Source organism: Pocillopora verrucosa, chromosome 6 (assembly GCF_036669915.1).
Source record: "Pocillopora verrucosa isolate sample1 chromosome 6, ASM3666991v2, whole genome shotgun sequence".
Classification (NCBI taxonomy): domain Eukaryota; kingdom Metazoa; phylum Cnidaria; class Anthozoa; order Scleractinia; family Pocilloporidae; genus Pocillopora; species Pocillopora verrucosa.
Genome location: NC_089317.1, coordinates 25,564,507 through 25,585,148, shown reverse-complemented (window position 1 = coordinate 25,585,148; position 20,642 = coordinate 25,564,507). Strand labels below are relative to the sequence as shown.

At 37.4% G+C, this 20,642-nt stretch overlaps 4 protein-coding genes across 4 annotated transcripts; 2 read left to right on the top strand and 2 right to left on the bottom strand.

Moving 5' to 3' along the window:
* Positions 1-506: 506 nt before the first annotated feature.
* LOC131784042 (U3 small nucleolar RNA-associated protein NOL7-like) lies at positions 507-2,669 on the bottom strand. The gene has a single exon (XM_066168578.1). The coding sequence runs from the start codon at positions 2,599-2,601 to the stop codon at positions 1,795-1,797; it is 807 nt and encodes a 268-aa protein (XP_066024675.1). The 5' UTR covers positions 2,602-2,669; the 3' UTR covers positions 507-1,794.
* A 111-nt stretch (positions 2,670-2,780) lies between these two features.
* LOC131778394 (coiled-coil domain-containing protein 39-like) lies at positions 2,781-13,311 on the top strand. The gene is made up of 24 exons (XM_059094836.2): positions 2,781-3,053; positions 3,811-3,930; positions 4,036-4,093; positions 5,182-5,270; positions 5,361-5,519; positions 6,175-6,267; positions 6,569-6,697; positions 6,993-7,052; positions 7,312-7,443; positions 7,776-7,879; positions 8,102-8,273; positions 8,758-8,823; positions 8,940-9,029; positions 9,201-9,293; positions 9,443-9,514; positions 9,630-9,702; positions 9,807-9,871; positions 10,183-10,299; positions 10,481-10,572; positions 10,662-10,709; positions 10,965-11,120; positions 11,239-11,841; positions 12,374-12,480; positions 13,034-13,311. Exons 1-24 carry the CDS (start codon positions 2,967-2,969, stop codon positions 13,156-13,158), a joined length of 2,910 nt encoding a protein of 969 aa, XP_058950819.2. The 5' UTR covers positions 2,781-2,966; the 3' UTR covers positions 13,159-13,311.
* A 142-nt stretch (positions 13,312-13,453) lies between these two features.
* On the bottom strand, positions 13,454-14,990 carry LOC136281727 (EGF-like repeat and discoidin I-like domain-containing protein 3). The gene is made up of 3 exons (XM_066168579.1): positions 14,739-14,990; positions 14,097-14,413; positions 13,454-13,877 (listed from the first exon to the last, which is right to left on the bottom strand). Exons 1-3 carry the CDS (start codon positions 14,872-14,874, stop codon positions 13,728-13,730), a joined length of 603 nt encoding a protein of 200 aa, XP_066024676.1. The 5' UTR covers positions 14,875-14,990; the 3' UTR covers positions 13,454-13,727.
* Positions 14,991-17,691: 2,701 nt separating this feature from the next.
* On the top strand, positions 17,692-20,522 carry LOC131792535 (cytochrome b-c1 complex subunit 6, mitochondrial-like). Its single transcript, XM_059109966.2, has 3 exons — positions 17,692-17,822; positions 18,925-19,188; positions 20,274-20,522. Exons 1-3 carry the CDS (start codon positions 17,769-17,771, stop codon positions 20,304-20,306), a joined length of 351 nt encoding a protein of 116 aa, XP_058965949.1. The 5' UTR covers positions 17,692-17,768; the 3' UTR covers positions 20,307-20,522.
* The last annotated feature ends 120 nt before the right edge of the window (positions 20,523-20,642 follow it).

Below are 20,642 nucleotides of genomic sequence, written 5' to 3'. Positions count from 1 at the left end.
ATGAAAACACCTGATTGGTAAAAACGTTTCAGTCAGGTATAACACCTGACAAAAGTTAAACTTCTTTCCTAAATACCCGAGGTAACCACTTCCTTTAATGGCGGCCTCAAAATTTTCGCCTGTATTTATGATATCCAATTGACAGCGGTTTTTATCCATATCGCATGCATTAGGCACAAACAATAATTAAATTTGGCATATGCGTGATTGTGGTCTTGATCAGGTAAATTTCTCTTCGAGTAAACGGTAATGGGAAATTCTTCAGCGAGAGAAGTCAAAGATTTACGATCGGCTAGTGCAACGTTCCATGGTACTCATTGAAATAATGTAAGAAGTAAATCATTTTAAGGATCAGATCGCAATGTTTTCATCGCTGTTTACATGATTTTTAATGAGATGTTAGATCCTCTTCATTCTTTTTTTCGATGAAGAGGAATTCTGCCCAGTAGTTTGATCTTCGCCAAGACCTTTGGTAAGAACTCAAAGGAATTACGATACTTTCCAAATCAATTAGACCGCTCTTTCGATCTTTATTTTTTTTTGGCCATTCTTCCACAAAATCCCTACATAGACTACCTAAATTTCTGCAAAATTTATTGTTCAAATTCCAGTTCAAGTCTGTTGATTACAGCCAAGGAGTCTTAGTAAGTAGAATCTAATTTCTAGTTTCTTCAAGATACTCTACTCCTCTCTGCAGTATTTGTAACTTGCACAGCTGATGTCACTGCTGCATATTTGACCATGAGAAAAAACATTATTATTAATATTATTATTGATATCTGCAACCAAGGTTATTGGCAAACATCAGAATATGATAGCTAACAGCTACCAAAAATGTTGCGCAAGTAAATTATGAGACTTGAATCCATCAAGAGTTCTACATGGTATGTAAAAATCATTATTTTTTTCTGCTGATTTTTTTGCTCAGAAGGGACTGGAAGGTACTACTTGTGCTCTAAACATGGAAGAGGTTGGCTTGCTCCTAAAAAAAATCTGTCCCTCTTCTGAAGTATAGTTATTGTCATCATCCTCATTCAATTTCTGTTGCGGTGCAAGCCAGTCATTGAAAAATCTATTTGACCCTTCATATGCCAAACTGCACTGCATGTTACTGCACAATATCACTTTTGGGAAAAATCGTTATATCATTTCAGAGATGGCCATGTTGTAACAAATATATATTCCACATTACTGATGGCAATGAGTTCTTCAGTGCATACTATGAAACTTGAATTTAAGGGATAAAATTTTTATAGCAGTGGTTACACAAATAAAAATTGGCACATTTCATTCATGTACTTGTGTATTTCAAACAATCATCTTTGTATGTTTCCCTTAGAGCTAGATTATCCAAAAATATTCCTTTATAGAAATACAGTGGCAGAGAAAACATTCAATAATGGCTTCTATATACTAAGCGGGGGTGAGGTTTAATGTACCTAACAACTTCTCTCCATTTCCCCTATTTTCACCAAATACAAAATACTTAGCAAAATTGGACTATGAAGAAACTTTTGGGCTTCATCAGCAAAAAACATACTAAGATGTACCAGAGGTGCTAACACTTAAAACAGAAGTATCTCTGAATTCACCACAGCAAGTTTCCTACCTTAACCACCTTGCAGTTTATAACAAACTATTTTTTTCAGCCAATCTGAATGGTTCATATGACTCAAACACCCACAAAAAATTTTATCATGAGGATAAGGAGCCCTGGCGAAGGAAAATGAAAATGCTCAGATTTTTCACATATATATTTTTCACGATAACATACATGGTGATGTATTTACTGTGTTACCAAGATTTCTTTGAAAAATTCCGTGCTGGAACTAAGGTGTTGCGAGATTTTTTCATCAGATCTGAGCTTCTGGAAGCTGAAATGCGCTGAACTCTGTCACCGTACAGACGTTCCTGTAAAAATAAATTAGCAGATTGCTGGATTTTTTTTGGTTTCTTTGTCTCCCTTGGCAAGACAAGTACTTTGATTCCAGCTGTTTCTTCCTGTACTGCTCCTTGTTCCTCTTTTTGTTCTTCTCTCTCATCCTGCTCATCTTCACTTGAATTGTCAAAGGTCACATGACTTCTACTCTCAATTGTTTGTGATTTAAGGGTTTCCTCTGACTCTTGTTGCCGGGCAACCTTCTGCAGAATTTCCATTGGTAATCTTGAATATTCTCTTGCTCGCTTTCTTTCCTTTTGTTCGCGTAGCTTTTCATCTCTCTCAATTCTCATCTGTTTTTCTTTTCGCTTAGTATCGAGAACGATCTCTCTCTCCAATGTTCGTTCGCGAAGCGCACTCTCCTTGGCAGCTTTCCAAGATACATCCACGGGGGCATCTTCATCATCATCTTGATCATCATTCACGCAGCTTGAAGGTTTCACTGGATTCTTGTCTATTACAGCAATAAGACGATCGTCATCGTCCTTAAACTCGGTTTCGGTGGCATTTTCTCCAATTATCTGAGTGCTTTCCTTCCTCGTTTGATCTTCTTCCGAGTTTTCATCAACAGCTGCGATTGATTCAGCCTCCTGGTCGGTATCTGTTTTCTTGATCTGTCTTACCTTTCCTTGAACTTTTGTTCCTTTGCTTTTCTTTTTCATTTTCCTCTTAACTTTGGGTTTGATAAGAGGGGTTTCGCTTAGTTTTCCTCACGTGTTTATCAGCAAAGCGAAGCTATAAGGGTATTTACAACAGGGAAAGACTGGGTATGAGTGATTTCATCCGGGAGCTTGAGATAAAGGATGCCGCTGAGAAAGATTCTTGGCATTGTTGGCGCAGATTGTTTGTGCCGTTTCCACAACAACTTCCCTCGAGCAGAATCAGTGTATTTTCAGTTCGGAGGAAGATTGAGGGAAAGTAAAGCGGTATAAGAAGTTCCCTAAACAAGTGTAGGTGTATGTAAAAAAGGAAATAGAGTAATTTTAGCGCTGGTTGTTGATATTTTGATAGCATATTTTCGTTCAAAATGGAGGACATCGTGAGTGAACTAAACTTTGATGAAGGCATTGCGATGCCAGTGGCAAATCTGGAGAATAAACAGCTGGAAAGTGAGGTAAAATACTTAATACAAGAAATGAATAGTTTTAGGGAAAGTTAAGTTTTCGTATTTAGTTAATCTTAATAGCCAGGTATAAGATAGACCTCAAGATCTTGTTAACTTGTTTTACGTGACAGTTTCTTCAATAGCCCAGACTGGATTGTTCAAAGCTGGTTTAAGATAACCCAGGGTTAGGGTGAAATTTGATTTTAGGTCTGAAAGCTTTGAAAGAAAATCCATATCAGTCATTTTTGTCTACAATTTGATGATTGGCTGCTGTAAAAAGAGTAAGGAAAATTATCTCAAAAAGGTTATCTCAAAAAGAAACCTGGATCAAAATTTCACAACACGGGTAGGTTAGTGCTAACAAGCCTTTGAACAACTGGGTCCTGATCGCCATGAACATCGTTCAGTTTAGTTTGCAAATGTTTAAAATCAAATGAACTCATACCTTACCAAGAGAAATCTTGATGTACTGATTGTATCAATTTTTGCCCATTTGGTAGTAGTGAGTGGAAGATTTTTTATGATTTTATCCTAGTAATGCATATTAATTTTTTAATTATTACAAAGCTAGATCCCTAGTACACCTTGCCAAATTTTCTCATTAATCAAACTGTGGTAAAGCTACCTCCTCTCTTGAACTTTTGAATAGGAAACAGTGTGAAACTAAATCTATAAAATTGAGGGGAAATTTACTTTGAAATCTAGTATCAGACCATTTCCACATTATATTTGATTCATGCATGTACATTGTTTTTATTTTCTTTAGGTAACTGAGACCCAGAAGAACATCACAACTTACAAAGAGCAGCTCGATGAACATGCTGACAGAATCTATGCTATGAGTGAACATCTCAGAAATGTACAGCAGGAACTACAACACACACAGGTAAGTGTAATCTTGGAGTTTTTGTGCCCTCGATTCTCCACCCAATATATTTTATTTTTTTAGTGCCTTGACGTTCTTAATGAACTTTTTTAATTTCACAAACAGGATTTGCTTAATGCAAGGAAAAGAGAGATAGAGACTGAAAATCACTTGATGCAGATAGGTATGTGGAAGTTGTTGTCATATAAGATAACTTTCTTCTGCTTGTTTGATCTGTGGGCAATATGTTATCTATACCTTCCACTCAAACACCTAACCCTTTAACCCTTTAGAGTGATTGGCATTTAATTTATTCTCACAGCATTACTGTTTAATCAAACATGAAGGTCAGGAGAATAAAGGAAATGATCACCAACTAAAGAAGCTCTTGATTGTTAAACAAATTCTCCATGTCAGCACCTCAGTAAATGTATAGAGAATATTATAGGGAAAATGCATGCAGATGATAAGGTATAAAGGGTTAAATATCAGGTATTGCTAATGAAGAAGGGTAGTTTCAGTTGATTAACTGAGAGGTTGATACAAAACTCATGTGAATTATTGGCGACTATCATCAAAATGGCAAATTTTAAAAAGGTGATGTTTCAAGCTTCAGCTCCAAATGTGCTCTCTGAAGCTTTTCAAAATTTTCTACCTAAGTAATTATAGTTTTCCTCTTACAAACTGTATGATAAAGTAAAAAATTGTCTTTTGATAACTGAAGGTAATCACTTGTACTTTATATGATTTTTTATGGAATAATTCAAATAGTACGTGGACTCTGATTGGCTATAAAACCATTTTACATGAGGGTATGTAAACATGGTTTTCATACCGAATATTCTCACGGAGTTCTCCCTGCTATTTATTTAGCAGTAACTCAGTTTCTTTAAGTTTGTTTTGGAAGAAGAAGATTTTCCAAATTTTTCTTTGGAGATTAATTTTCCCAGTATTCAAGAAATGGCCGAAAAGCCAAATGAACAATAACAACAAGCATGTCGCTTTCCTTTGTTGCAAGAAGAGGCTCTTTCATTAGTTATTTTATAAAAGAAATGTAAAATGGTTTCCGTGTTTTCATAGCCTGATGTAAACACTTGGGAGGTTGGGAAAACACTCGATAACCTGGAAACCACTCTGCTTCGCGTCATGGTTTCCTACGCTTATCTCGTGTTCTCCCAACCTCCCAAGTGTTTACATCAGGCTATGTAAACACAGAAACCATTTTACATTTCTTCAATACAACAATAGTTGAGTGTTACCCATTGATTTTAGCTCAAAGAGAGGAAGGAAGACTGAACAATGAGATCAGGAGGATCAACAATGAAATAAAAGATTTAACAGAAAAAAGGAATATCATAGAAGTAAGGAAACTGTTTACTGTCTATTTTTTTTTTTGCTTTGCTTGTCAGTGGCTGTTTCACATGTCCAACTTGTGAACTTTTGTCCACCAGAACAATATTTTCAAGAACACACAGAGGCTGGAAGATCTAAAAAGTCAGATGAACTGGGACCAGAAGGCATTGGAAGCATGGCTGGAGGAATCTGCAAGGAAAGATGAGGATGCATTGACACTGCAAAAGTACACTCGTTCAGATGAAGGCAAAGTGAAGGTTAGGAACCATTACACGTTAAGCATATCTACTACTATTGCTACATAGAGCAGATGATTGAATTCCTGTAACTCCATTTGTGTACAGTGGAGGAACTCTACAAAATTCTAAAAGTAGGGTACACTGCCCCATTTTCTCAATCCGTAGCCTATTTTAGACCAAGACATGCCATTTCCCACACTCTTTTTCTAACCTGGTGTATAAAATCCATACCCTTTCCAGTACTGACTTTGGTAAAATTAACACAAAAATGGGTCAAGCTAGCCATTTTACTTATAATAAGTTTGTGGAGTGGCATTACACAGTATAAAACAATTTTCGATTCATGTTGTACATTACCATAAATTTGTACTCTACAATTGTCTGGTCCTTGAAACCAACCAGGCCTACTCAACCTTTTAACCCCTAAGAGTGACTAGCATCTAATTTCTCCATACAATATCACTCCTGAATAAAATGTTAGGGTCGTTAGATTGAAGAAAATGATTACCAACTAAAAAAAGCTCCTGATTGTCAAATAAATTCTCCTTTTCAGAATCTTAAGAAATGTATAATGAACAGTATGAAAAACATGCATACTGATGTTAGGGTCAAAATGATTAATCTAATGACTTTAGATGGCATTTTAACTAACCTTAGTCTTTCTAATTATTAGGAATTAACATTAAGGATGGAAAGAATGACAGATGATGCAACTAAGAAGAAAAGGGAACTGGAGCATGAATTAACTCTTACCATGACAGCCCAGGTCAGTAACATGCCGAAATGATTTTCCATGAGTATATGTGTAGTCATAAACAGTTTAAAGATATGTAGAATATGTAACAATCCCATTTTAAGTTTTTACCCAGGCAGACAAAAATCAATCTTGTGTCACATCTGAGATCATACATGTATATTTTGTTAAGTGGTGTACAACATGTAACTGTTTTGCTTAAAATGTTGTTTCAACCACCAGTTATAAATGCATGATTTTAGAAAAATAACATTTAGGGAGTTTCAAAATTCTGTTCATTGTTGTTAACCTGAGCAATTTCTTAAATGTTAAGATTGAATTAGACAAGACAGCAGAAGAGTTCCGCAAGGCACACAGTGAGAGACAAGAATTGCTGCGTCAGTGGGAGAACACTATTGAACAGATGCAGAAAAGAGACAGAGAGATGGATCAACTGGCTGTGGTGAGTATTTTTCCTACTTCATGTGATCATCGAGGAAGTTGTGCTAACTACATTGTAACCTTTGTCCATAACATTCACTTGAAACTTCTTATGAATTCTACAGTGTACACAAATTTGCAAGTCATTTAACAAATGTTCCACTAATGAAGGAAATTCAGGTCAAACATGATGATACAATGTACTGTATATCTTCTTTTAGCTTTTAGGTGTAGTTTAAAATATTCAATGAAACTTTTTTCATGTAAGGAGTAGTGTTTAGATGCTCTTTTTGATAACTGTTTTTTTTTTTGTTCAGAAACTTGCTGAAGTTAAACTAGAAGTCAGAGACAGAGAAGAGCAGGTCCAAGAAAAACAGGTTAACACATCCTTTGAACTGACAATAATTCCAGGTCTATTTTACAAAGTCATTAACAAGACATGGACATACACCATGAAAACTTTGAATGGTTGATGTTATTTGGCCTAAAGATTTTAAAGTTATTGAGCAGACCCAGTAATTTCTATGTTTTTTAACTTATCTATCATGTCTTATTAGTTTTCAATCTCCAAATTACTTGGGAGTAACAGATTTTATTAAGTAAAATCTTTCTCCTCCTGGTTTCTGATTATAACAGAAATTTCTGGAGAGTGAGCTTGCTAACAACCAAGAAAAAGAGAAGAAAGTTGGAGTGGCTGAAAGACAGGCGGCCAAATTGCGTCTGGAGTACCAGGATGCTGAACAAATTAGGATACAGTTTCAAGATGAGGTAAATCTTCAGTTATTTACCTCTGCATGTTTATTGAGTATAAATTGTTAAATAGAGAAGGCATTTTTTTGTAAATTTAATTTTAAAAGGAGTGGCCTTCTAAAATGTTGAAAATTGTTTGTTTCTTATAATTGTAACTCAGCTTTGAACTGTGAAGTTCAACTTATTTAGGTGCTGAAGCTGAGATGAATGCAAGGCTTATTTAGTAAGAGGCATTCAGTTCTCCTGGTGTTTATTAAGTTTCTAAACCTAAAGCTAGGCTAGAATTTGTTTTTGGTTATTCAAGTGTTCTTTAGTTAACAATTCTACTTGTGTTTCTTTGCATTTGTCAGCTTGACACGCTGAAATACACTGTGGACAGGACAGCAAGAGATCTTGAAAGTGCCAGGCATAAACATAATCTGCTCAAGAAAGAAGTTACCAACAGAACAGAAAGGTATATATATTGTACATACCCATCACTATGACCTAAGTGATGCCAACAGTTACCAGTTGTTGAACCCAGGAACCTATTACAAAATAATAACTTGATATGACTGTTCTTTGTGAATTGATGAATATGTATGTTTTATTAGTAGTGTCTCCACAGTATATGCATTGTGCTACTTTCTCACAGTAATTGCAAATTTAAGCTGACTGAGTCATGTGAACCACTTAGGCTTGATAGAGTGCAAAAGGAGCGAGATGATCTGCGGCATCAGCTGAAAATTGTTACTGATGAGACTCTTACTGCTGAAGAAAAAGCTCAAAGAATGGACATGCTGTTAAAGGAAGAAGAAACTCGTATTTATGATGTGGAAAAACAGCTTGCCAGACTTCGTGAAACTCAGGTAACATTTTAAGGATGAAGGTGGTTCTTCTATAGTCGGCATAGTAAAATAACAATTCATGATGGGTTTTTCACTTTTACTTCTATACACTTTTCTAAATGTCAGCATTGCTATTTTTATGGTTAGTAACTTGCAATTTTTTTTGTTTTCTGTTAGTCAAATTAAATCGTCATTCTAGCAACCAGCAGCATGATTTACTTTTTAATTACCAGTAATTACTATTGATGAGCCATTTTTGGAATTCAAAGCTAAGAATTTATACATTTATTATGTTCACAGACCAGCATCCTGTTTATAGTAACTTGTTTCTCCTCACTCCTTCTTACCAAAAAATCATGTGGAGACTCTCCTATTCTTCTTTGGGGGGGGGGGGGGGGGGTGAGGACAGAATAGACAATTGTTCACCAAGACTAACATAAGACTATGAAATGTAATATAAATAAACAATGAGAAGTAATTGCCATGAAATGTTTCCTTTTTTTAGTTCAGAAAAACAGAGGAACTGCATGAATGTAAAGTTTTGGAAAACAATACTGCAGCTGAAATTCAGGTAATTAGGGTTTGCTGTTATCCCAATTCTCTTGACTGGGGTAATGGGAGGATGTACATGTCTTAACAATTTCAATCCTCAATTGCTTTTTTATGTGATTTTCTTATTTTGTTCAGGGTGCAAGAGCTGCCAGTAGGAACTTGAGCAGTAAACTACACAAACTTGATCAGGAATCACTCAAACAACAGGAAATTATTTATATGCAGGTCAGAATTACTGCGAGAGCCAATTGTTGTCAACCTTTCATTCTGAGTATCTATGTGACGACTAGAATCCCCTTCTAAATACTTCACAATCCATGTATGGGATGTTTGAGCATTGTCTTACATTATGTTGTTTTAACTGAAGTACTGTGTGCTTTGTTTGTGGTTTTGTAGGATTTTCAACTGCAACAGTTGGAGCGAAGAATAAGCCGCATGCAGGGAGAGCGAAGTAATGAAGAGAAACTGCAACTTGAGGCCAGAATAAAGGTATAAAGTTTACAAGTGTTGATTGTACTTTTATGGGCATTGTGTTCAGAAGTGAAAATTTCACGTTATGGCACTTTGATTATGGCACTTGACTTAGAGGAGATGAAGACAGTTCTTATTGATTGTCCTTTTTTCTTAACTTTTTCCAGGATCTAATGTCTCAGATGGAGGAACACAACTCCACTCACGCACTTCTCAGTGCTCAAATGAAGAACTTGAACGTAAGTTTGATGAATGGCTCAACCTGTCGTTTAAAAAAAATTGTGTAGAGATGTAAAGGTAACTCTGAAAAGCCATAGTTATTATTTTGTTTTTTCGAACTTTCATTTTCCATAGGATGATCTAAGACGTGCAAACCGAGACTTAAACAAAGGAAAAGAAGAAATGAAGACTCTCACCAGCAAAATCGGTGAGTGATTTATCATCATGATGATTCCATGATACAAAACATTCGTCTAAACATTGGTTTTCAAAGTGAACGAAAGATGTCTCAAACTCCTCCTTCTTTTGCAGAGGAACTGAATCTACATAATGACAGCTCAGAGAGAGAGAGGAAGAAAGTTGTTACATTAAAACAGGTTTGCACTACAGCCTTCCTTTTGTTTCTCCGTTTATTACGCACAAGGAAATGTTCTTTACATAAAATACGTCGGTATGTAACCCACAGATGAAAAGCGCTTTTTGTGCGCACTGATTGGCCAGCCCGCTAGTGATTAGCCAGAACTATTCACTTCCTTGCAAGCCAAAGAGACAAAACCGCGTGATAAGAGTTTGTTCTGCGTCCAAATTTTTTAGGTTGAATTTGACTGCCCTAGAGACCTATGAATTGATAGATTGACTGATTCAATCATTTTTCAATAACGTTTTATTTTGTCTCTATTTTTCGTAGGATCTTATGGTGGATGAGAATATTCTGAAGCTGGAAATCAAACGCCTCAGAGAAACTCTAAGCAACAAAGCAGACAATGTGCTTAACCTCGAAAAGAGGAAACTGCAGTTGGAAACGGTTCGTGTTTCACGTTGCATTTTTCCAAATCTGTCATAATGCTGTCAGAGAAAGTACGACGTAATAATTCGTTCTGTATCCTGTACAATGTTTGCTGTAAGGTGACCAAGCTTAAGGTGATTCCTTTTTTTCAAAATGAACCATACTAAAGCTGCAATACTTTGTCTTACTGCTACTGCAGGCGATGAAACAGCGGCGCCATGAAATAAACATTCATAAAGACATGCTCCAAGCACAGATTAAATCTTCAGAGGAAGAGAGACAGACAGTCAGGTATTGAAGCATTTCAATTGAAATACGCGACGGATGTCGTTTCTTCTTTTGATAGATAAAATAACTGGTTCTTTTACATTTTCTTGCAGCTCCGAGTTACATGAGCGGATATCTAAGATTGACAAATTGCGGAAAAGGTACAGTGGCTTATTATTTGATTGATTAACTCAGTGAGTATGTTAGTGAATGAATAAGCAAACGAACCCTGTAGGTTTCTTGAAGTCTCCTTAAAACTTATTTCATTTTTGTAAACTATTCTTTGTGAACTTTATGGTGGTGAATAAACTTGAACTTAAATGAGCCAACGATTGAATAAATTGGATTGCAAACGTAACAGGGAATTTTGTGTGCATTACTTTTTTAATACTGTATTTCCTATTTGTTGGCGCCAGGTATGAAATCCTGATGATCTCAATGGCGCCTCCCGAGGGGGAGGAGGAAAGGTCTCAAGCCTATTACGTTATCAAGGCAGCTCAGGAGAAGGAAGAGCTGCAGCGAGAGGGAGATGAACTGGATGCTAAGATCAGAAAGGCTGAGAAAGAGATACGGTAAGGGTTAAGCGAAATAAGAAGGCAATAAATATCTAGCGGTGAAGATAATATCGATATATTTGACATTATAGGTTCTTGGCAGACTAAAAATGCTTTTTTTTTTCGCTATTTATAGAGCTTTGGAAAACACATTGCGGCTGATGAACGGCCGGAACGAGACTTACCGGAAAAGTTTTAACAAAGTGGACGAGATGAGTGAAGAGTATGACGAGAAACAGCGTTTGGAGGATCAGATGCGAGCTGTGATGGATAAATATAAATACAAACGACGGCAAATCCGTGAGTTACAGGAAGACCTGGGCTCTATGGAGGGCACCTTGGAAAACTTGACCGCGGACGAGCAAGGCTTGGTTGAGGTCATCACTGAGAAGCAGGCCAAGGCGACAAATTTACAGAAGGAATTGGATGATCAGAAGACAAAGAAAGACCGAGCTTCCCGGGAGGCTAGCAAGATTGCGCGCTCCGTAAGGAGTGCCAAGAAAAGTTCAGGGGAACTTCACGAGGAAAAGGATATGGATTTGAGAGAGTTGAGGGACTTTAACACGCGCACCATGAAACAAATGGGCGAGGTGTTACACAGTCATCCGGATCTAGGACCCAGTGTCCAGATCTATTTCAGCCAGGCAGGGTTACCAATGCCTCCTTCCCCGGGTCCTGGTATGTCGCGGCCAACATCTTCTCGTAGCTCGCGGAGTTCTGGGACGTTGTCGTCTGCTCGGTGAGTAAGGCAGGGTTTGTGTGCTTGTAAATGGATCTTCGATACAAAATTGGAGAATAGCAGAATGAAAAAAATGATCACCACTTGGTAAAAAAGTAATTGATCACACTGCGATTTCCTGAGCAGTTTTCAAATAAATATCTAAAGTAATCCTGAATTGCAGTAGCTTTCTTTCCTTTTCATTGCTCTGTGAACTACTCTTGACTTCGTCATTTGCGTTTGTTGGTGCTTCAAAAACTCTGTTAGCCTTCACTTTTATAACTTTTGTGTTCTATGTGATAGTTTTATTCGCTATGAATGGCCGTTGCTCTAAAATCATTTTCCTCCTCATTTCTCCTTGTTGTTCAGTTTAAGCGAAAATATACTCTGCGCAGTCGGGAAATAGCTTTTGTCACATAATATTTCTGCAGGGACCTCGGATCCTATATTCGACTTACACTTCTTATTCTCGATGTTTTAAAGTGAATGAACTTTTCTCGAGTAGAGAAGCAACTCGTTAATTTTGAATTGAATTGTATGTTCCCTTGTACAGATCTGATATCTCAACTAGCAGCCGCCGAGGTGTTGGTACTGTTGATGTTGGAGCTCTGGCTCTTGCGGGTGCTGCAAGCCCCACTGGCGCAGGGAGTCCGAAGCCAGGTAAGAGCATGAGCCGTGGGACAAGTTGCTTGAGTACAGCTTGAGTACAGCTTACGTACAAAATGAAACATTAAGAAATTAGGTAGCTCCAAGCTAAAACTCTTTTCAATTTGCCGTTTGGTGGCCTCAGATCATGATATGATCGCCAGAAATATCAAATAGGTGTCTTTGAATTTGCGACTATGATTGCAAACTTAGTCGCCATGTCGACCTGAAGGGTCGCAGCTTGGGGCACTGTTTGTCCAGAAGGACAAACCCATGAATTATCTCTTGTAAAATTAAAACAGATAAGGCTTCTCTATTGTTTGTTTGTTTGTTTGGTTTTTTCTTTTTTTTTTCATTTTCCACTTATTAAAAAATTCAAACCATTTCATTGTTGCTTGCTATTTTATTATGAGAGAACATAACTCAATTTTTGAGTTTATTGAGCTGATTCATTTACATCAAAGGACTGCACCGAGAAAGGGATGAGAGGTTCACTTCTGCTACTATTATTCCAACTCCAGTCATTCCATTACAATAACTGTTTAAATGTTTCCTCGCTCGTTTCCAGGTGTCTCTCCTACAAGCAGTGCGCGAGGAAAGAAAACGAGCTCAAGGCCTGGCTCAGCGGCTGGTTCCAAGGCCTCCTCCCGTGTGAGCAGCGCGGCCAGTCGTCGTAGCACGGATCGTCGTTAAATTATATATTTATTTTTCGTTCAAAATTCTTTGTTCATACTTTTCATCATCATTACTGAGGTCACCTTTAAAATGTTTTGTAAATACGCATGTAAATAGTGAGCAACTCTAGAGAGTAAAGGTACAGTTTGTAATAAAGAGTGAATTTCTCTGGCTCATGATTCCTCGGTTTATGTCCACTCTTCTTGCGTCCAGACCGTTTCTTTGTCAAAAAATATTGCAGGCTGCTTGACGCATTGTCTATCCTATCTTTGACATTGGATTTATATGTTAACTGGTTTGGACGAGGTAGAGTTGGAGGCTTGCTCTTTCCCAATCTCTAACGATAAGTCCGCCCGGTATTTCCACGCATTGCTTCAAAAGTAGCTCGGCGGCTCATGGTTTCAAGAGTGGCCTCAACCCAGACTATTTGTGAACTAATTGCGCTTCTACAATCACAGGAGTTTGTTTTCGTCGATGAACAAATATTCCACCTGGCGTAAGTCCAAGAAACAGTTGTTGATGAGTGGTAATAACCTGAGTTTGAATTACTCTGCCAGCTGTTGAAATGTCTCCTGGCTTCTAAGTAATCAGCTGTTGGTGTTACATCCGTAGATCTCCACTCGTAGCGCGATCTTTCCAGCCCAGAACAAGGGTGAGATACGAAGGTACAGTGCTCTTATAGGGGAATGAAGCTGGTTAGTCACGACACTATTTCTATCTTGGTTACCATTAAAAACCTGAGAAAGAAAATAGGTTATTTACAAGTACAGTCATCTGCAACATTACAACTGAATATTTCACCTCGAATTATAAATTTTCCACGGTGAACTGGTTGATCCTATCCAGGGGGATAGCAATACTCTTTGTCGCTTCAAAGAACAGAAAATGGGATAACCTCTAACAGTAGCGCAAGTTAGTCTAATATTTAGTTGCGAGGAAAGGAATTTCTGCATCACCTTTCGTGACCCAGGGGAGTTCTCATTTTCGTAATAGAACCACGTGACACCGTCCAAGCTGTACTGAAGATTATAAAGCACAACCCACCAATCATGGCCAGGGCTACCCTCGGTGGCCACGCTTGTGATGAGTCTGGGGTGAGGCTGGAAACTAATCTGCAGAAATTTGTCCTTTTCGACACCATCGCTGACCCAAGACGAACCAGCTGCATGCAGGCGAGCGTCGCTGGGTCTGAATGGATGTAAGCTGGAGGAGGCGTTGAAATTCTGATCAGGCAGTTTATTATCACCGAGACCCAATGCGGTAGGACTGCAAACTAATGATGAGGATACCTGTTATTTTTGTCTAAGACTCATATGTACGGAATTTCACAGCAATCCTGGACCCATCGAAAAACAGCTTATCGACGGAATGATCTTGTTTTCAATGTTGTGAAAATTTATTTCAATGGCAAAGGCTGAACGAAAGTTTCCTTACAAACCAAGAAATTTCTTCTGATTGACGGGAGAGCAAGCTCTTTGCTTTTTTTTAATCTATAATGGTAAATTACTGTTAGCAACCTACGTATCCCTCACATGAGTAGATGGATTCGGTCGATTACGGATCAAAGACCTTATAAGTAAATTAAGCTCGTTCCTTACTTTCGCATTTTTCCCCTCTGTACTCATCTTGACAAAAACACTCAAACCCAGGATGGCGCTGAATTTTCTGGCAAGTTCCATTGTTTCTGCATGGAAGTGTTTTGCAGTGCTCCACGGGTTCTGTTAGTTTGTCCATGTAAACCACCCCAGACCTGCGCACAAAGTACTCTGAATCGGCCGAGCGCGAAGAGTTACTGAGCTCGCAAGTTTTGTCGCGAATGACGTAGTTAAAGCTGTAACAGTGCGGGTCAGCGTCACATGTTGCGGCGCAAGATTCAAAGCGTATCCCGGATGTTGCCTTGTAGGTGTATCCCGTAAGGGCGTGGTCGGAAAATGAAGCGACTGATCGGCACTTAAGGGAAGCTGACGTTCCCATAATACATAGCGAGACATGGATTGCTGTGTGTAATATGGATAGTATTGTTATCTGCATAGCTACAAATATAAAACGAAAAGATGACTTAGAGTTTGACAGTGTTGTATTCTTTCAGCTTAAGCAAAATGGACTCAATAACCTGTCGCGTAGATTCGACCTATGGTTCTAAGGGTTTCGATCCGAAAGCCAATAAAACCCTCTTGTTTGTTGGCGTAGTTTTAAGTGCACGCACCTAAAGCTGTATAAATAAACCAGTGGGGTGTTTAATTACAAACGAAAGTTTTCGTTAATTCTATCGTGTTACCTCTTCTGTGTTATGGACCTCAATTAATGTGCAGATATTAGCGACCACGTATATCTATCTTCCCCTCCTCCTCTAAACCTTGAGTTCCCGTTGTTACCGGTTGAATATTCTGAAATGAAATGGCTTCAACTTTTTTGAGCGTCCTGGTAGGTGCAAGTAGCCGTGAATAAATACAGGTTTAAACAGATGATGGCAACTCTCTTCATTCTCAATGGTAACGTAGTGCGTTTGACAGGTTCGTCCATGCAATGCAATGAGATAATTTTAGATATTCATGTTAACTGACTCCGTTGAGTCAAGTTATGTGTGATGTATATATTGAGCTCTCGGCCTTATCGAATCCCTTACCCTTAGTAAAAGAAAGAATATATTAAACTTTCTTACTCAAATTTTTGCACCTGCAAGAAAACCTTATAGCAGAAGACAAATTCTACCTTGAACACAATGATTACATAAATTTTACGCCGGTGAATAGATCATGGACAATTTCTGTCAACCTCTTTTAGGAACAATAATTCTTCCAGCGCCCAGTTGTGACATGAGTCTTTGTAACTCTGTCAGCTGCTGTAGGTATGAAGGAGAAAACACTTGGTTTTTCGCGCTACCATTTGGTAAGCGCAAGCGAATAAAACTATTCAAACATTCGGCCTTCTCTAGTATGCGATGCAATTGCAACATTTACCTCATCCGTTAACCAAGAACATGTCATCTTGCTCAATAGGTAACGGTTTTTATTTAAGTCCAGCGTCTCTGTTCGAATGTAGTGAAGATTATTCTTTGCGGAAAGAAAATTTTCGATGTGGTCATTTTGGACAGATATCAGCCCACTAAACATATTTTTTAAAAGACAAATATTAATTCTTGTGGTTTAAATTTCATATCTTACCTTCCCTTGGTGACAGCTTATTTTCTGTACTCTCTGATTCAGACGAAACGTCTTTTATACTCATAAAAATGGCAAGATCTTTCTAGCAGCGAGCTGTTCTATAATGTGAGCGTGAAGTTTGTTCAGGTGTGCAGTTCTCTCGTAATTCACACGAATTGACAATTTGGAGAGCCAGAAGTGTGAAATTTATCAAACAAGCTCGATATCTTTGGACCATCGCATGCTAGAGAAGGCCGAATGTTTGAATAGTACACATTATGTGAGATCACATTTTATCACATTTCTTTTGTTGTCAGATAGAGATCTAAAAGCTTCTTTGTGCAATTGAGTCTCCTTTAGTTTTCTAGTATGACAAAACTGAATCAGATATCCTTTACTTTCAAAAGTTGGCTCAATTTTTTTCTGGTGTTAATGATTTCTTTTTACGTTAAAGCCAACGATTCTCAAATTTCAAACATTAAATAGTCTATTTTAAGCAAACATGTATTATCATGGACAATATCTTTTGTCGTGTTGTTTTAGCTCATTTAAAAAGCGGATACAATCAGATTTCCTTTATCTGACAGGGCACTAAGGCGAGTTTTCAAGATTGAATCGTTTCGCACAAGTAATTAACAATTTTTCCCCTCCCAATCAACTCAATTTACACCTCTACATCTCATTTTTTTAACAACAGGCTACTCTGAACGATAGTTTTTTAAGTCTTTATTGCAGTGTGGTCATAATGATCAAATTATGTTCACCGTTTTCAATCCAGAGCGGCTCAAAAGCCATTCTTTTTTTTCGTTTTAGGGGTACATACTGCCCTACTTCAGCTAATAAATAATTACTCTATTAGTGCGCGTTGGATCAGTGAGATGAGAGATAGCCAAAGAGGGCCGTAGGGCCGAGTTGGTTATAGTCATTTCATATCCGACAAGCACGAGTAGAATAATTGAAACGCCCCAATATATTGATAGATCTTCCCAACTTTATTTTGTAAGAACAAACGGAATGTTACAATGTACAAAAACAGTTCTGGTTTAACTGGTCTTCATGCACGCGTATGGTATAATGGCTCATAACTCATGATGGCTAAGCCAATAAAAACTCTTGAATGGCAAGATCCAATGATCCAGTTTTATAAATAATAATTTGGTTTATAAACTGAGTTGATAATTTAAATTGGCCACCTTATAGTATCTAAAGCTGAAGTTTCGAGCGTCATTCATTATTGCGAATGTTTAACGCTGGAAACGTCAGGCGCAGAGGCTCTCTACAGCAGCCAATTTACTTTTAAATTTGTGTCTGAACTGCCACTGCAGTTTGTTTTTGTTTCCTTTCAGAGGCAAACCGCTTGAGGACTGTTCCCAGGATTCTTTTCAGGCACAGCGTGGCTACAAAGTTACGAGGCTCGACTGCTAAGCTTGAGAGTCCACGATTGTAGCTTCCCGGCGGACCGGTGTTAGAATATTGCGTGAAAATATGGGTTTAGACGAAGAAAAAGCGCTTCTTGGAAGCACAGTCGTCTTAGAAAAGGTAAAAAAAGTTTCCAAATATTCTCCTTTTATTAAAAATGATAAATATCTCACAAAACGCGGTATACAGCGCTTGTTTAAACGTGGTTACCCTACTACGACAGTCGCTTGAAGAGGAGTGATCAAAGATTGGTCATGGACAGATAGCTACAACTTGCTTGACTTACCTCACTTAGTCAGAAAATGGTATGAGGCAGTGCTGTAAACTCATGATGAACTTATGCTCTTAATAGGTAAAATCGAGACGCTTTCGTGAAATTGCGAATCGGTTAGCTCGTCTCGCTTGAAAAATTTATCTTTGAGAACAATATTTCTTACAATCAGATGTTGCCAACAAAGCGGGAATGCTAAAAGTATCGATGGTCTTTATTACAATCTCTCATAATTATACAGAAACAGGGGTGTATCTTGCCATCAATAATTCGATGGTTGAATGTAATTTGCCTTCAGACTGGGGTATGTTCAGATTATTGATTACAACATAACTAGGATTACAGTGCATACAAGAGATGATTATATTTTGTCATACCTGTTGTACATAACATTATTTAAGATATTTATTGCTCAAACACGATTTGCATTAGTATTCTATTCTAGTGAAATGTGACTTAAGACACTTCGTGAGGTTTCAGCCTTTCATCTTTAGTCCTTAGTTCAAATAGTATGAGGGAAAATCACACACAACAGTTGTAAATCATGACATGGGTAGTTGTTTTGTAGGCATCTTAGATCAAACTGATGATAGTAAGAGTTCTCTACAATAAACCCTTCTAATAGGGGTTATAAACATTTGATAGTACATTTAATTTCTGTTGTTGACACACTTTATGACAGGTGAATGATAATAAGAAATATTCAGACTTCAGTGGCTTGGGTTTTCAGCCAAAAGCTAACACTAAAACTGACCATCTGTTACTACTTTTCATAAACTAGGGCTGTAAGGTTTGATTGACAAACAACTCTGCACTTGACTCTGACAGTGGCATCTGAATCATGTTGTTGAAACATCTCTCACTGGCACTCGCTGCAGTCCTTTTCAAGACCACTCTCATTAGTGCAACCATGGCATTATAACTTGTTTGTTATTGTTTTTTTTCATGAAGGTTGAGGATTCTGATCCAGAAGATGAAGGCGAAGAGGCTGAAGAGCCTGCCGGTGATGGTGGAGATGATGATGATGAAGAAGAAGATGAGGAGGAACTAGAGGATCCCAGGGAAAAAATTCTTGAGGGGTGTAATGAGAGTCCAAAATGTGCCAAAGCTAAACTAGAACTGGATACCTGTAATCAGCGTGTTGGCAGTAAATCAAGTACGGAAGAAACCTGTGTACAAGAACTCTTTGATTTTATGGAGTGTGCAGATCACTGTGTAAGTGGGATGTGGAATATTGGATATTTCTGAAAGTCTTGTTGAGGTTGCTTTCAAGTCCAGTAGCTCATTTTGTGTAATTTTATTGTCTCACCTACAGATTGCAAGCTGTAATATAAAATGAACTTGTATTTGTTCTGGTTCAAATTTTCTTATTCAAAGATTTTCACACCACCTCCATTTCAATTCTTCTTTGTCCCAGATTTATTATGGAAATCTTTGATAAATAAAAAATAAATTCAACTAGTTTTAAAACTTCGGACTAAAACAGATAATTTGAACCAGAACATATCCAGCTAGACAGTAGTGCTCAGTGATGAAGAAATTTTATTCATTTCTCTCAATTTCATTTTTTTTTTTTGGGAGGGGGGGCTACCATGCAAATGTTTGTGCCTAAATTTTAAGAATAAGTATGATTTGGTTAAGAGGGATTTCTCGATTCAACTTTCCACAACTGCCAGATTTTATTCCTTTTGAGTTGCATTAAGAAGTCTGGAATGAGAGAGAAAGCAAAGTTAAAGATCTATGAGTTTAATCCTTGTGGGTGTCTTATGTCACTTCTCTTGCTCCAGCTTTCTTAAGACAATTAGGAGGGAACATACATATAATCTGGTAACACAGGAATGTTTAAGTCAGAAGTTGTATGATGAAAATTTACCTTTTTTCTTTGAAGATCTCTATATAAATGAAACAGGCACCAAATGAGAACAAGACATGCATTTTTTTAATTTAAAAGGCAATTTAATGTGTTTTTTCAAAGCAGAAACTTGTAAGTAGTTGAAATGCTGATCTGCCTTTCCTTCATTCCTCTTAAAAGTGTCAGTGAATCTATTCTTCTGGTATTCATGAATTGTTACCTTGAATAGGTGTATTGAATCTTCTAGCAGTGAAGTTCAAGCAAATAAGCTATTGTACTAGATCAAACTCAGACTAAACTTTGACCATCAGATGTAGTTACAAGCTAAATAACATTCACTTCATCGGCTATATTGTTCTGTACTACATTTACATTTCCTTGTTTCTCACTATGTTTCAATGTTGCATATTTACATAATTTATAATGATTTTAATATTATTTTTTACAGGTGGCACATCATTTGTTCCATAAATTGAAGTGACAACGTTATTTTTGAAAGTATTCAGAATTGTCCGGATTTTTGGTGGATATACTAATCTATTTAGGACTTGATTTGAAATGTCTTCAATTCCTTGTGATGAGGCGATGATGTTGCTTTTGTCTCTTGCTGATACACAATTTTATGTCAAGGATCAATCTCTGCTGCATTAACAGTTGTGCATAAGGAAAAATGTTAATAAAGCACTTTTATTTTAAAGTTGTTCATAAGTTTGTGTTTCTCCTCATCTGTGTTGAAACCCAGCCAACCCTGAACAAACTTTGGGAGAAATTTTAACTCGTTACTGACAATGTCAATGGTTTGTTTAAAACTGGAAGA

What these genes read in the sequence shown, in the direction of transcription:
- LOC131784042 (XM_066168578.1), bottom strand. Translation starts at nt 2,601, where the DNA reads ATGAAAAAGAAAAGCAAAGGAACAAAAGTTCAAGGAAAGGTAAGACAG.
- LOC131778394 (XM_059094836.2), top strand. Translation starts at nt 2,967, where the DNA reads ATGGAGGACATCGTGAGTGAACTAAACTTTGATGAAGGCATTGCGATG. An exon ending in GTTACCAACAGAACAGAAAG is followed by an intron (nt 7,880 to 8,101) that starts GTATATATATTG and finishes TGAACCACTTAG; the next exon opens with GCTTGATAGAGTGCAAAAGG. An exon ending in AGGAAATTATTTATATGCAG is followed by an intron (nt 9,030 to 9,200) that starts GTCAGAATTACT and finishes GTGGTTTTGTAG; the next exon opens with GATTTTCAACTGCAACAGTT.
- LOC131792535 (XM_059109966.2), top strand. Translation starts at nt 17,769, where the DNA reads ATGGGTTTAGACGAAGAAAAAGCGCTTCTTGGAAGCACAGTCGTCTTA. An exon ending in GCACAGTCGTCTTAGAAAAG is followed by an intron (nt 17,823 to 18,924) that starts GTAAAAAAAGTT and finishes TTTTTCATGAAG; the next exon opens with GTTGAGGATTCTGATCCAGA. An exon ending in TGGAGTGTGCAGATCACTGT is followed by an intron (nt 19,189 to 20,273) that starts GTAAGTGGGATG and finishes TATTTTTTACAG; the next exon opens with GTGGCACATCATTTGTTCCA.
- LOC136281727 (XM_066168579.1), bottom strand. Translation starts at nt 14,874, where the DNA reads ATGGACAAACTAACAGAACCCGTGGAGCACTGCAAAACACTTCCATGC. An exon ending in CAGAGGGGAAAAATGCGAAA is followed by an intron (nt 14,414 to 14,738) that starts GTAAGGAACGAG and finishes CCTCATCATTAG; the next exon opens with TTTGCAGTCCTACCGCATTG. An exon ending in ACTCCCCTGGGTCACGAAAG is followed by an intron (nt 13,878 to 14,096) that starts GTGATGCAGAAA and finishes TTTCTTTCTCAG; the next exon opens with GTTTTTAATGGTAACCAAGA.